At 38.2% G+C, this 14,782-nt stretch overlaps 1 protein-coding gene and 1 long non-coding RNA gene across 4 annotated transcripts in view; one reads left to right on the forward strand and one right to left on the reverse strand.

The window, feature by feature from the left end:
• LOC110062396 (dynein axonemal heavy chain 12-like) overlaps positions 1-14,782 on the forward strand; it is a 110,828-nt gene that overhangs the window by 45,853 nt on the left and 50,193 nt on the right. For both annotated transcript variants that reach the window (XM_020769278.2, XM_089273247.1), the window contains exons 28-35: positions 203-323; positions 414-543; positions 645-762; positions 846-923; positions 12,383-12,475; positions 12,662-12,808; positions 13,506-13,643; positions 14,427-14,678. In XM_020769278.2, coding sequence (XP_020624937.2) covers positions 203-323; positions 414-543; positions 645-762; positions 846-923; positions 12,383-12,475; positions 12,662-12,808; positions 13,506-13,643; positions 14,427-14,678 — 1,077 coding nt within the window. The remainder of the gene's footprint in view (positions 1-202; positions 324-413; positions 544-644; positions 763-845; positions 924-12,382; positions 12,476-12,661; positions 12,809-13,505; positions 13,644-14,426; positions 14,679-14,782) is intronic.
• LOC149103129 (uncharacterized) lies at positions 6,869-10,358 on the reverse strand. 2 transcript variants are annotated; one of them, XR_016201942.1, is made up of 3 exons: positions 9,987-10,358; positions 9,701-9,749; positions 6,869-7,063 (listed from the first exon to the last, which is right to left on the reverse strand). It is a non-coding gene; the product is annotated as an uncharacterized LOC149103129 (long non-coding RNA). The 2 variants fall into 2 exon arrangements; XR_016201941.1 differs by having other exon boundaries at positions 9,701-10,358.

Genomic DNA, 14,782 nt, shown 5'->3' on the forward strand with positions numbered 1-14,782 from the left:
AGTTAACCGAGTGAAAATGACTGAAAAGTTGAGACAAATCTAAGGGAACTCAGACTCAGTTCGAGTTATCCGAGTTCGAGTTGCCGGGGCTCTACTGTAGTAGTAAAAATCAAGTAAATTATCATGACTTTCTTCTTTAAATTTCCTGTTGCAAAACTTGCAAGCAAGGACAAATGAAGTTGATATAAATGACATTATTCAGCTTTCAGACATTGTAGTGCTAGTCCGCGGCAAGCTGTCGAAGCAGAACAGGACCACTCTTGGAGCACTTGTAGTGATTGATGTTCATGCTAGAGATGTGGTTCATGACATGGTAGAGAAAGGTATTCACACAAATGTCTCTCTACAGAAGTCAGCTTTTACAGTGCCCACAAAAATGTTCTGAGCTATCATGAAATTGTACATTTTGGCAGGTGTTTCTCAGGAAAATGATTTTCAGTGGCTGTGTCAGATGCGTTACTACTGGGAACAGGACAACTGTCTAGTGAGAATCATCAATGCCACTGTGCGTTATGGATACGAGTACCTTGGCAACTCTGGCAGGTAACAACCCAAAACTTTGCATTCACTTACTGTTTGATTCAACGGACTAAGTTATTTGTAAGTCAACAGAATTATGCATGTATATTGTTTTGTGTGTACAGGCTCGTCATCACCCCCCTGACAGATCGTTGTTACCGTACTCTTGTGAGTGCTTTTCACTTAAATCTGGGGGGAGCACCAGAGGGTCCTGCAGGGACTGGCAAGACAGAAACAACTAAGGTGTGATATGCAAGCAAATAGTTCACTGCATTTAATTTTATGCATGCTCAAGCTTACAGTTGATGTGTTTTACGTGTGTTCAGGATTTAGCAAAAGCCCTTGCTATACAGTGTGTGGTGTTTAACTGTTCAGATGGACTGGATTACCTACAAATGGGCAAAGTAAGTAGAGTTTATTTTTGTGGTTTTTGTTTTTGTGATAGCACGAGGTTAAATTGATTGACTGATTGGTTAAATATCGTATTTCTATTTAACTATTAGATTATGAGCTCGAGATTTCTATGAGATGATTCGGCCGAATCAACTATCAACACAATAGAAATGTAGAGCTCTACTCTGATCTAATTGTTTTAGAATTCTAACTAATTTCTTTTTTTTCAAATAACCATTACCAATCATTTCTCAACGTGGTATTAAATTTCACGCTTGAACAAAATCTGAAAAATTGCGTGGACTGAAACATTATTTGGAACTTACATTTATGCACGCACGCTCGTCACTTCATTGGAATATCTTGAGGTTTTAAAGTCGGAGAAACGAGAAATTATTGATATTGTGTAATTAGACCAGGAGTGCTCAACGGGAAAAATTTTAAAATTGACTTGTTGTTGCTCGAAAGTATTAATGGACATCCAATAAGAGATAAATAGTTAATAATTAACAACCGTGGGAAAATAATATCCGCTCCGCACTGCCAGCTAGTAGAAGATAGCTAAATGAAGTTGCCAGCCAGGAACCGTTTGGGGGATGCTTTTTCCCAGCCAGCACAACTTAAGAAACGCTGGTTTTCCCAGCAATTTTTACATTACTTTTTGCGCCAGCCAGGAAGAGTATAAATAACTTTTTTAATTCAATTTTAATTTAATTAATTGAGTTAATTAAATTAAAATTCCGTTGAACCTTATTAATTAATCAATTAATTAATTTGACTCAGTTATAATTAATCAATTAATTAATTATAATTAATTAATTAATCAATTATGACTAAATTAACTAGTGAACATGAAAAAACAAAAATTTTACTTACCTCAAAAAGGAAACACTACAATTATCATTGAATGGCAGTAAGATTAGGACAGTTCTCCATCCATGCAATAATTCATCTAGCGGTAATTTATAGCCCTCCCCAAAACAATTGTCGCTGAATAGCGTTTTTAGGAAACCAATACCTCAACGGACCCAGTTTCAGACTGCCTTAGTTACCTTTTGAAACTGGTAGATAATTTCAAATGTACTATAGTGGATTTTATGCTCGGATCTGTTCAATACTTAGAGTTAGCTCTACCAATTTACAAATTGTAATTGAGTTTTTCCTCTCAGTCCATAATGGGAGGAACAAGGGCTGGAAATGAACCTCGAGCTCACACATTCCAGTTTTTAAACTGCTCTGGTGTACCTGCCCCCTTCAAACTTAACGACATAACTTTTTGACAGCCCCGAGTATATCTTTAAGTATTGGTGGTACTTATGAGAAATCGTACCTGTTCCTCAGAATCTATAATCCAGACTGTATTAATAACCCCTTGCTAGCTACAAATAGAAAAACTCAACATTGAGAAAAACCAGCAGACATTTTGAACTAGTTTTCATTCTCGGACCAGAGCAATATTAATAGTTCATTCGTTTGCAAATTTTGAAAGAATTGTGAGAAAACAAAACTGCTCTGGTGCACCTGCCCCTTCAACCATAGTCCCAACTACAAGTGAATATATGAAAGACCATATATCTTCTTATAATCCCAACTGCAGCTCCGAGTGAAGTGTTGGCGGCACTTGTGAGAAATCGTACCCAGAATCTATAATCCAAAACATCCTAATCCTCGTTAGCAGATGCACTAAAGAAAGTGCATTCTTGCCCAAACAGCGTCCCTCTAGGAAGCTACAACATCATCTAACGATCTATTTTTCTAACTGACCATATGCAAAAATGGCTACCAATGCTTTCTGTTGTCTGGTCACGTTTCTTATAACGTGATCACACTAAAAAAGCAAATGGAACAAAATACTAAAAACGCTTTGGCGTTTTTTGGTTTAAAGGTTACAAAGTAGAGACTTATTTAACGGATTATAAGGGAATAAAACGACTCTGGCCTACATAGCCTCGTTTTCACTTTTTTGATAACGTATATGTAATTGTGATTTCCAATTAGAGAAGAAGATAGCCTTAAAACTCGACACAGTGATTTATTTTGTCCTAATCTTCAAGGTAAATAGTTTTAATTCCTTTAGGGAAGTGTTTCTTCTAGGCGACATACATTTAGGCTGCTATTTTTGCATTGGATCTTTTCTACTGGAGGCTTTCGAGTTTCTGACAGAAAACTGAATCTTGCTACTGATTAATTATATCTGATTTAAACGCTACTAATTATTTAATATGCTTTACTAAACAAAACGTTTGCCAGGAAGGCACTATCTTGACCTCGAAGCCTGTAAACTGCATAATTCCAGTTTCCATTTGCATAACACTTCTTCTAACTGCTTATGTCAGATGCTCAACAACCATCACCACGTCCGACGCTAGCATTTCTACCAGAAATTAGTAATATGCAGCTGACCATATGCCTACTTATTTTCGTGAAACTGAGCTGTTAAAAAGAGCTTTCCTTAGAATCTTTTTGCAGTCCTTAACGTTATTATATGAGGTGAATTACCTACCTGAATTACAGTGTTCACGCAAAATGGTCTCACAGTCAACTCTCTCTTTCAACTTGTGTAAAAAGGAAAGGAACAACATTTAGCATGCGCGCGTTGATCTTTATCTTGAAAAATGGTATTGACTTTTTTGACCTTCAAAAGGAAAAATTGACAGTTTTGTACCTTTATCTTTGAAATTACCTAATAAAACTAAAAAAAACACTCTTTCCTTCATAAAAAAACTCGTGTCTAACTGTTAAAAAAACACCTCTATATGGACGCGAGTCCCTTTTTTTCCCTTTTCAAATTGCAGGAAAGCCTATATCATACCTGAAATGCAATTTGTTCAGCAAAACACCAACAAAGTACTCCACGTTCCACTCTAGAACCTGCGGAGAAACTTACATCATGTGAACACAATAAAATACAATCGCGAAGAACAGTCGTAAATAATAACACTTCACGTAAATGGGTATAATTGTTTAAAATAACCTATATGTAACTGCACTTCTTCTAAGTAAAACCTTTGTAAACCCTTCAATGATTAGGAAACTTTCATAAATTAAAAAACACTCATACAGTTGAATAACAAACTACGATGTTCAAGGAACCTTCAGGAGAACCAAAGAGAGTTTTGAAGCATTTCTCTTAGTATAGGTAGTGAATTTCTTTTTTTTTCTGCAGTTTTCGAAAACCTTGTTACAGCATTGATCTAGTTAAATAAACTGTAGGAGTTTTGGAATCCCTTGCGAGATCACAAACACTTCTCTAATATAAGTTAAGATGTTTAGAAGAAGTTTTGGAATCCCTTGCGAGATCACAAACACTTTTCTAAAGTAAGTTAAGATGTTACGAAGTTTTGGAATCCCTTGCGAGATCACAAACACTTCTCTAAAATAAGTTAAGATGTTTAGAAGAAGTTTTGGAATCCCTTGCGAGATCACAAACACTTTTCTAAAGTAAGTTAAGATGTTACGAAGTTTTGGAATCCCTTGCGAGATCACAAACACTTCTCTAAAATAAGTTAAGATGTTTAGAAGAAGTTTTGGAATCCCTTGCGAGATCACAAACACTTTTCTAAAGTAAGTTAAGATGTTACGAAGTTTTGGAATCCCTTGCGAGATCACAAACACTTCTCTAAAATAAGTTAAGATGTTTAGAAGAAGTTTTGGAATCCCTTGCGAGATCACAAACACTTTTCTAAAGTAAGTTAAGATGTTACGAAGTTTTGGAATCCCTTGCGAGATCACAAACACTTCTCTAAAATAAGTTAAGATGTTTAGAAGAAGTTTTGGAATCCCTTGCGAGATCACAAACACTTTTCTAAAGTAAGTTAAGATGTTACGAAGTTTTGGAATCCCTTGCGAGATCACAAACACTTCTCTAAAATAAGTTAAGATGTTTAGAAGAAGTTTTGGAATCCCTTGCGAGATCACAAACACTTTTCTAAAGTAAGTTAAGATGTTACGAAGTTTTGGAATCCCTTGCGAGATCACAAACACTTCTCTAAAATAAGTTAAGATGTTTAGAAGAAGTTTTGGAATCCCTTGCGAGATCACAAACACTTTTCTAAAGTAAGTTAAGATGTTACGAAGTTTTGGAATTCCTTGCGAGATCACAAACACTTCTCTAAAATAAGTTAAGATGTTTAGAAGAAGTTTTGGAATCCCTTACGAGATCACAAACACTTTTCTAAAGTAAGTAAAGATGTTACGAAGTTTTGGAATCCCTTGCGAGATCACAAACACTTCTCTAAAATAAGTTAAGATGTTTAGAAGAAGTTTTGGAATCTCTTGCGAGATCACAAACACTTTTCTAAAGTAAGTTAAGATGTTACGAAGTTTTGGAATCCCTTGCGAGATCACAAACACTTCTCTAAAATAAGTTAAGATGTTTAGAAGAAGTTTTGGAATCCCTTGCGAGATCACAAACACTTTTCTAAAGTAAGTTAAGATGTTACGAAGTTTTGGAATCCCTTGCGAGATCACAAACACTTCTCTAAAATAAGTTAAGATGTTTAGAAGAAGTTTTGGAATCCCTTGCGAGATCACAAACACTTTTCTAAAGTAAGTTAAGATGTTACGAAGTTTTGGAATCCCTTGCGAGATCACAAACACTTCTCTAAAATAAGTTAAGATGTTTAGAAGAAGTTTTGGAATCCCTTGCGAGATCACAAACACTTTTCTAAAGTAAGTTAAGATGTTACGAAGTTTTGGAATCCCTTGCGAGATCACAAACACTTCTCTAAAATAAGTTAAGATGTTTAGAAGAAGTTTTGGAATCCCTTGCGAGATCACAAACACTTTTCTAAAGTAAGTAAAGATGTTACGAAGTTTTGGAATCCCTTGCGAGATCACAAACACTTCTCTAAAATAAGTTAAGATGTTTAGAAGAAGTTTTGGAATCCCTTGCGAGATCACAAACACTTTTCTAAAGTAAGTTAAGATGTTACGAAGTTTTGGAATCCCTTGTGAGATCACAAACACTTCTCTAAACTAAGTTAAGATGTTCGGAAGAAGTTTTGGAATCCCTTACGAGATCACAAACACTTTTGTAAAATAAGTTAAGATGTTGAAAAGAAGTTTTGGAATTCATTGCAAGATCACAAACACTTTTCTAGAGTAGGTTAAGATGTTACGAAGTTTTGGAATCCCTTGTGAGATCACAAACACTTCTCTAAAGTAAGTTAAGATGTTTAGAAGAGGTTTTGGAATCCCTTGCGAGATCACAAACACTTTTCTAAAGTATGTAAAGATGTTACGAAGTTTTGGAATCCCTTGCGAGATCACAAACACTTCTCTAAATTAAGGTAAGGTGTTCAGAATACGTTTTGGAATCCCTTGCGAGATCACAAACACTTTTCTAAATTAAGTTAAGATGTTACGAAGTTTGGAATCCCTTGTGAGATCACCATCACTTCTCCAAATTAAGTTAAGCTGTTCAGAAGAAGTTTGAACTTCCTTGCGAAATCGCAAACACTTCTCTAAATATTAAGTTAAGTTTACATGCTTCAAGCAAAATTTATCTCCATTAAGCTTACTTTATTGCATTTTGACAGACAACACTTTTCTCCTAATTAGCTGACGTGTTTTCGCCAGTTTAGGAAAGTCTTTTGAGATCAAACACTTGTTCATAACCGTGTTGGGACTAAGTGGAAATGCCTCCGAATTTCTCGAAAAGACATGAGGATTCTGGGATAATTTGGGAAAATTACTAGCAGTCGTCTACAAGTAAAATAATCTTTTGGTGTTTCCAAACCTCCCTTCAGAGATAACAAATACTTTCACAACCTTCCATGTGTTGAAGCCTCCAACGAGATCACTTAAAATTAGCTTACGATGAGCCGTTAAAGAGGTAACTTCATTTTTGTTGGGAGGCTCTGTCACGGGACACTTTCGGTTAGTGAGAAAGCGTTTAACTCACTTCCTGTATACCATTCAGCATGTGGTCTTTAAGCATTAAACAACCACTAAATAGTTCACAAACGTTTTTTTCTCTAACGTTTTTTTCTCTATTAGTTAACAAAGATATGGTTAGAAGTAACTAGCTCATTAATTTTTGCAAACCCTTTTCCTCGTGCTGTGAACTGTGAGCTCGGTAGCCAATGGTGTGCCTCTCATGTTTCCTTCAACACCGCGATTGTTCGAGGCGGCATCATTTCATGATTCCCTGCAGAAACAAAGAATACTCCAAAGAGGCCAGTTCAAACGGAGTCGCAAAATATGGAAAGCTAGAGTCTCTTTTTCTGTAAAGCCTTTTTTATAGAACATCACATTGAAATTACGTAAACGCATTGAGACTGATATTACGATCAAAACGTCTTTATTTTAAGGGCAATTAATAGCAAGTTTGATACTGATTGTGCTGCCTAACAAGAACAAAATGCTCTGTTATGAGGAGGAATTTTAAGTAGAGTGGAGCCGTCTGACTGTGCTATAGGTATGGGTCGCACTTGGGAAATCTTTGCCAGAATTTGTTTACTTTGTGGTGGAAATCTGTCATCGCGGGCCTTTGCCTAGAGCGACCGCAGGTTTTTCGCTTTGGCAAAAACTTTGCGAATCGGCAAAACATCAAAGACGCCGTAGTGCTTGGGTGGAGCCAAACAATGGGAATCACAGCGGTAACTGTGAACGCTTGTCAGCGTAACATGAAAAACGAGGTTTTCAAGCTTTTTACGGCGACAGCATGGAATACCTGCAGTATGCTCCCGTCTACAATGATATGACTGGAAGGGGAACGCAACCGAGCACTTCACATGCGAGCATTGCGCAGGAAAGCGCTCTACCGACCAGGTCCATGCAAGCACGCGCTTCACAAACGTCGTCATCTTCGTCTTCCCAATCGTCTCCTGATCCTGAACCCGTAGATACTGGAAAACGATCTTATGTAAGATGGTCAGATGACGAAGAAAAAATGCTATTCAACCTGTGAGCCGAGAATTTCGATCGCATCAACAGCAGTCAAGCCCGCAAAGCTTGGGATGACATTGCCAAGCAAATAAATTTGAAATTTGGTACTGGTTTCTGTTTTTTTTAGCCGGCAAAGATGAAAACTTTTCCCAAGTGGTCAAGGGCGTGGTTTCCGGACTTTCCGCTGTTATCTACATGTCGCTTAGCAGAGTTCGACACCTCTATCATTTGCTAATAATTTCTTTAGGCTCACTTCGGTATTGCAAAATATGTTTTAAGCTCTCTAAATATTGGCTCTGGAGGGACAAAATTTGAAATGTTCCGTGAACATGTTAGTTACGCCGGGCCTGGCTGAATGATTAAGTCGATTAGATCTGTTTGCCAGTACAGAAAATGTAGCTTCTTGACAGGTCTAATTACCTCATTGATTGATTTGTTGCAGGCTTAACACAAACGGCGGATAGGCACATCAAAAATATAAGTCTACAGGCTACCCTGTCCCGCCCCGATCGCTTCACTCTCCGAATTATTCTGTTTCGCGCTCGCCAAATTTTTTTTCTGTCCTTGCCGGGAGCCTTTTCGAAGGCTAAAAGTATTTTTTTTTTCTTCACCTTAACTTCATCTTCATCTCAAGGCGACCCATATGTTTCATAAACATTTGCAAGACCACAGCACCTACCCTAATTCAAAATTTGGGCATTTTTTAGCGCCCTTCGTTCGTACTAGTATGAAAGTTAACCCGGTATCATGTTAATCAAACATGCTTCAGTTATTTCGTATTTAGGAAGGAGTGGCCTGAGAGAGTGTTTTTTCGAGGCAAGGTCATCATATCTGGTCATCGGTGGGCAACCATATTTTCGCGCCAATGTTAAATAAATTAAATTTCAACTCGTGCGTGTTGGCGGAACGAGAAGACTTCTCGCAGTTGCACTTGTTCCGCTTCAAGAAAGAGTCGACTTATGGCAAGCCTAAAAAAATTAACTGTTATTCTGGCGTCACGCGCCGCTGAAGAAACTATGGCACACGCGATAAAATTTCGCTGCTTTGCATCGCGATACAGTTCTTTCGGTATTTGCGTCAAAATTGCACGAAAATACAAACGCCAAAAAATTGCATCGTTTGTAACCCTGGAAATCCAAGTTACCTTTTTCTTAAAACAAGCTTTGTGAATGTAGAAACAACGGAATGTTAAGCTACGTATAAAACCTTGTTTGTCTCCTTGCTTGGGACGCGTTCAAGCCGAAATCATACAAATAAAATATACATACGTATATTCGCGCGCGCTATTAAACTAAGAATAACCTGATTGGAAATCATAGAAATGAAGCACGAAAATCGCTCACAGAATTCCACCCTTGAGACTTCAAGACGTAAATTTCGTAGCAAAACATCAGGGACACCCGAGGTAACGGTGGAATATCTTTTCGGAAGAAGTGTAAAATCAAAGGAAACAACAGCTCATAAGTTCAGATAATAAGATTTCGTTCTCTTGAAGTTTCTGCCACATTACCATTATTCTAAAAATTCCGAGCAGAACGAACTGTTCCATTTTCCATAAATATAGCAGTATCATAAATATAACAGTATCAATAGCCCAAAAACGATATAGCGAAAAACAAAACAACTACAATCCGCGACTTTTGCTTAAATGTCCTGGTCTGTCTGTCTGTCGATGTATGGTAAGCACACACTCAGATGAAATGTTCGCGATATGATGAGAATACTTGTGCCTAGAATTTGATTAAAATTTAAATACTAAGTGTATATAAGCTTACTAGCTATACAAGTAAACATGTTACATCTAAAGTAGACGGCGCGCGTAAGCATTTGTCAAAGACGATACTATTGCCGGTACTATTGCACGAAAGATATACAGCAGCTCACAAGACTGACATACCTCAGTAAATGGTCTTTAGCTGCGTTACACGAAACGATTCTGACGATTGCTGAAACAAAATTGTAAACATCTGAATAAGTAAATCAAGAATTTTCGACATGTGTTAAACAACAAAGAAGATCTGGTTGTCTAAACGGAAAGCACACCAAGAAGATAATGCCCGGGGATAATGCACATAAAATTAATTGTTATCCAACTTGGTCAGAACAATAACGGCAAATACAGAATAGTAGAGTAGGTCTGAAACTACACAGCTAACAGACAAGAGAAAGCACAGGAAACTTACCTTGTTGAAATAAAATCAACTCTCTTATTAGGAAACCGTTCCCGACTCTGTAGAGCGCTGTAGCCAAAAGCTTTGGCTGGGACGTGACCGTGCCTGCAATAGCAACGTTTACGCTTTCAAAGTCGACAGCTCAGCTGTCACACAGGGGTCATATAACTGCTGTGTAATATGGCGCAGCGCATGCCTGGATAGACGAATCCTAAGTGATCATATCACTAGGCGGCACCCTGAGTCCATTCTTCGCGCGAAATGCCTTCGGTTGATGAGTGCATGCTAATTTCCCGGGGCTAATTTTCCAGAGTGGCGGCTGTTAATGGAGCTAGTCTACCAGGGAAAACCTCACATTAAAATTTACCAGCTAGATTCATGCCAGAAATGCGCATTTTCCAGCTAGGATAAGCTTCCGTATATAAACCAGTAAGCAAACAATTGTTTTGAAGCGGGCTTCCCAGCAAGTTCCATGCCAAAGCTTAAGAATCCCAGCCAGCGCACTAAGCCCTGCGGAGCGGATATTTTGTATATCGGCTCCGGTGAGCACTCCTGATTAGACTACGAGCCCGAGTTTTCTTTGAGCCAATAATAAAGGAAGCGTAGTTGAGTTGACTATCGCTCAAAGAAAACGAGGGAGAGATGTTAGTCTAATTGTTTTAGTAGACTCTGAAGGATTTCAGCACAAAACCTTTAATTTTGAGTATTTTTAAACTTAAAATTAAGCATACGTTTCAGGTGCAAGAGAAACGCAAGCGATCGCTGTCTGTAAGCGAACAGAAGACGATGAGAGAACCAATCAAACTTAATCGGATTCGCCGATATCCAACAGAATATAGGCTGAGTGGCAACTAATTAAACAATAGAGTGTTTCTGTCGAGGAACTATCGGTTGATAGTTGCCCCGCGGAAATTTGATGTTCTTAAAACAAATATTTGCCCGAGAAGCGAAGCTTCGAGGGCAAATATGCTAGTTTTAAGAAAATCAAATTTCCAAGGGGTAACTATCAGACCGATAGTTCCGAGACATAAACACTCTATTGTCTTTATTGTTCACCACTAAATTTTCTTCCGTGCGCCAGTTCAAAAATCATATTGAGTTATTTTCAACTTTTTTAGATGAAAGCCGTGAAAGCCAAACGTTAAATTTGAAAAAGAAAACAAAAAAACCCCTCTCATTATGAATTCAATTGTTTATTTTCTGTAAGCCCGCTTGTTGACATAAATATTTTCACGGACGAGTACTATCCATCCGGGTATTTTCCTCGGACGGGCACTATGGGCTGATAGTGTCTCTCCGCGGATGAACACTATTGCGTCACGTGATCAGTTTGAACCGATAAGAATCGGAGAAAATTTAGTGGTGAACTATAATGGTTGTTAGAAAACAGTCCTAAGAAAATACGCGCGCTGATTGGTTAAAAATCGTGTTTCTAGAACTCAACAGAAACACAGAACTAGCACGAGCTGTTGACGTAATGATGGCGCGAGCAAAGAGAATTTACATTTTGATAATCAAAGTTAACAAGTTGTTTTCCTTTTTTTCGTCGCTGTGTTTTCTAAAAGAAGTAGAAAACATGTTCTCCGTGTTTCTGTCGAGTTTTAGTATAAATCTACTAGCATTCTATCACGAATGCCGTTCTCTGATTGGCTACGCTGCTCACCATCTATTCTGTGATTGATAGTGAGTTGCGTAGCAATGTGCGCTTGTTAACAGAACGACGGCCGCTTCTTTGCGTTTTCGAGGTGTCTGTCAAGAGTATTTAGATAAAGTTTTGAACGACTAACAGATTTATACTAAAACAATTAGATTATTCGCTCTCGATTTCTATGAAAAAGCTGTGGAAACACTCACCTGGGGCTCGTATTCCCACAGCATTTCTCGTTCTCCCAAACTTCCACTCGTGTTTCTATTAAACAATTAGATTATTCGCTCTCGATTTCTATCGCGCGATAGTTGACGAGGGGGCAGCCAGAGTCAACTATCACACGATAGAAATCGAGAGCGAATAATCTAATTGTTTCAGTATAAATCTAGTAGTCGTTCAAAACTTTATCTAAATCCGGGTATCTTAGCCAGTCAGATTGCAGCATTTGCATTAATACACTGGTAGAATTCTACTAAAAGTCGATAGAAAGACAAAAAACTTGTCATATTCATCGTTCGTTATTTTATTTAGAAAGCTTTCTTAAAAAATAGGATTTACTTTTTGCGTGTTTCAATCGAGTTATGGGAGCATTCGTGAAAGTTTGGGATAACTCAAAAAAGCTGTGGAAACACTCGCCTATTGGCTCGTGTTCTCACAGCATTTCTTGTTCTCCGTACTTGTTTTCTTGTACTCGTACTCGGTGGAAACACGAAAAGTGTTTCCTATTTCTTAATTTATATTTACATTGCCATTTTGTCAGTTCTTTAAAGGTCTTGCATCCTGTGGTGCTTGGGCATGTTTTGATGAATTCAATCGCATTGAGCTGGAAGTTCTGTCAGTGGTAGCCCAACAGGTAATCATTCTCGGCTCTTTTCAGAATCTGATAACTAAACCAATCTAATTGATATAGCTAGCGCCAGACACCATACATCTGCAAGAAACCATAATCTATCCCTAAACCTCTTGTTTTTGCACGTCATGGGTTCTGTCTCAAGCCATCAGCCGAATAATTAATGCTTGATATTGTTTTGTTTGGCAGATTCTGTGTATCCAGCGTGGTATAGCCGCTCATCAGGATAGGTTTATTTTTGAAGGAACGGAGCTGAACTTGAACTCCAATTGTTTCGTGGCTATTACGATGAATCCTGGTTATGCAGGAAGGTCAGAGCTCCCTGATAACCTCAAGGTACAACACAATCAACTCATGCTCAGGTTATTTTATAATAGTTGTTATTGCAGTTATCAACGGCTTGCAACACAAACGAGGCGAAAGGGTCAATTCTGCATTGTATTGACCCTTTCGCCTCGTCTGCATGCCTTTTAAAGCAAAAGAATATTTGACCGCAGACTCAACTGCAATAACAGCTATTGAGAATGTTGTGAACACTGTATAAGGCCCAGGTCCTAGCCAGTCACATAGGAAATAATGAATACCACAATAAGCTAAAATATACATGTTTGGCCATGTACGTGTTTGGCTTAAAAAGTGCGACGACGCAGATGTTTTTATTTTACTCCCTCCAGCTTTCAGATTTATAGTCGGGCAATTTCAAATGACAGTGTCACAGTAACCACTTATACACTACATTATATGGTTCTCGCCTTCCTCTAAGGGTTCCCCCGGTACTCCAGTTCTCCTCTCTCCTGAAAAGCAAGCACTTCCCAATACTAACTCGACCAGGATAGTAGACTCACATGAAAACCAGCTAGAGCTGACGTGGCTTTCGCTCTTGATATTGTTATAAATTTACATCATTAATAGAACGTTACGAATAGGCGAACTGGAAGAGTTCATTGAAAGTAAGTGGTACGGTGGGGGTGTGGTGTGATACACCTAGTGGTACCAATTAATGATGATAATTGTATGCTATGGTGTTGTTTAGGTGTTGTTCCGCACTGTAGCCATGATGGTACCAGACTATGCCCTGATTGGAGAAATCATGTTGTACTCCTATGGATTTGTAGATGCTCGTAATCTGTCAGTAAAGATCGTTACCACCTACAAACTGTGTTCAGAGCAGGTCAGAGTAGCTGCTAGACTTTCTAAACGTCCTTTCCAATAATACCTCCCCGGGCCAGCGAAGGATTAAGCAAAGGTCGACTTGTGGCAAGTCTATGTAGCTGCTAATGTGTGCTGACCATGTCTTGGTCTAGTTGCATTTCGCAAATTTACCTTGTTTATGTTTCATTTCCTCCGAAACAAAACTAAATTGTTTTGGCTTCAGGGTTGGGTGAACTTTTGACATAGTGGTGATATTATCCAATCAAAAAAAAAATAGGGAATAACGCTTTAAATACACGTTTATCGTTACTAAATTGTAAAACAAACCTTTCTTGTATTTTGTTGATTTTTATTGATTTGAAAAATTACATACAATTTGTTACGCTAAATCCCACATACCTACATTTACATACGCGCGCCTCAGTACCTGTTACCTGATAATGTTAATACAGTGCAGCAATAAAACGAGATGGTATATCAACCTACTTTGTATTTGTCCCAGTTCATATTCTGAGTTGACAATTTATTATTTGATTTGGCAAAACAAACCTGCGAAAAGGAGTTCAATGCAGTAATGAAATGATCTCCTCCGTCGTCTAAAAGCTCGGTCTCCCAAAATTCCCAACACCCGAATCATTCACTATTTCCTTTTTAAATGCCTCCTTGCTGATGTTAAAACAACCCTTTTAGGATTTAAATTTGCAACTGCATGGAAGAAGTCAAATTTGTAATGTAGTTAATAGTTATTGTAGTGAGAATGTTTGTTTTGGAGAGAGGCTGAGTGATACCTTTTGATCAACAGCTGTCATCCCAGTTCCACTACGACTATGGTATGCGTGCAGTCAAAGCTGTGTTGGCAGCAGCTGGTAACCTGAAGCTCAAGTATCCAACAGATGACGAGAATGTACTGTTGCTGAGATCAATCATGGATGTCAATCTACCCAAGTTTCTTTCTCACGATATTCCACTGTTTGAAGGAATCATTTCTGACTTGTTCCCTGGTGTGGCCTTGCCCAAGGCCAACTATGGTACTTTCCTCGACACAGCCAAAGAGGTCAGTTTTTTCCGCTAAGAACTCAGGAAACAATTAAAGAAGAACGAATGTCCTTTGACAATCTTTGTTTGTTTATGTATGCTCCAGTTAACTGTCCTCGTTAT

This window comes from Orbicella faveolata, unplaced genomic scaffold, assembly GCF_042242905.1.
Source record: "Orbicella faveolata isolate gen_17 unplaced genomic scaffold, um_ofav_v1 contig_35, whole genome shotgun sequence".
NCBI classification, from domain to species: domain Eukaryota; kingdom Metazoa; phylum Cnidaria; class Anthozoa; order Scleractinia; family Merulinidae; genus Orbicella; species Orbicella faveolata.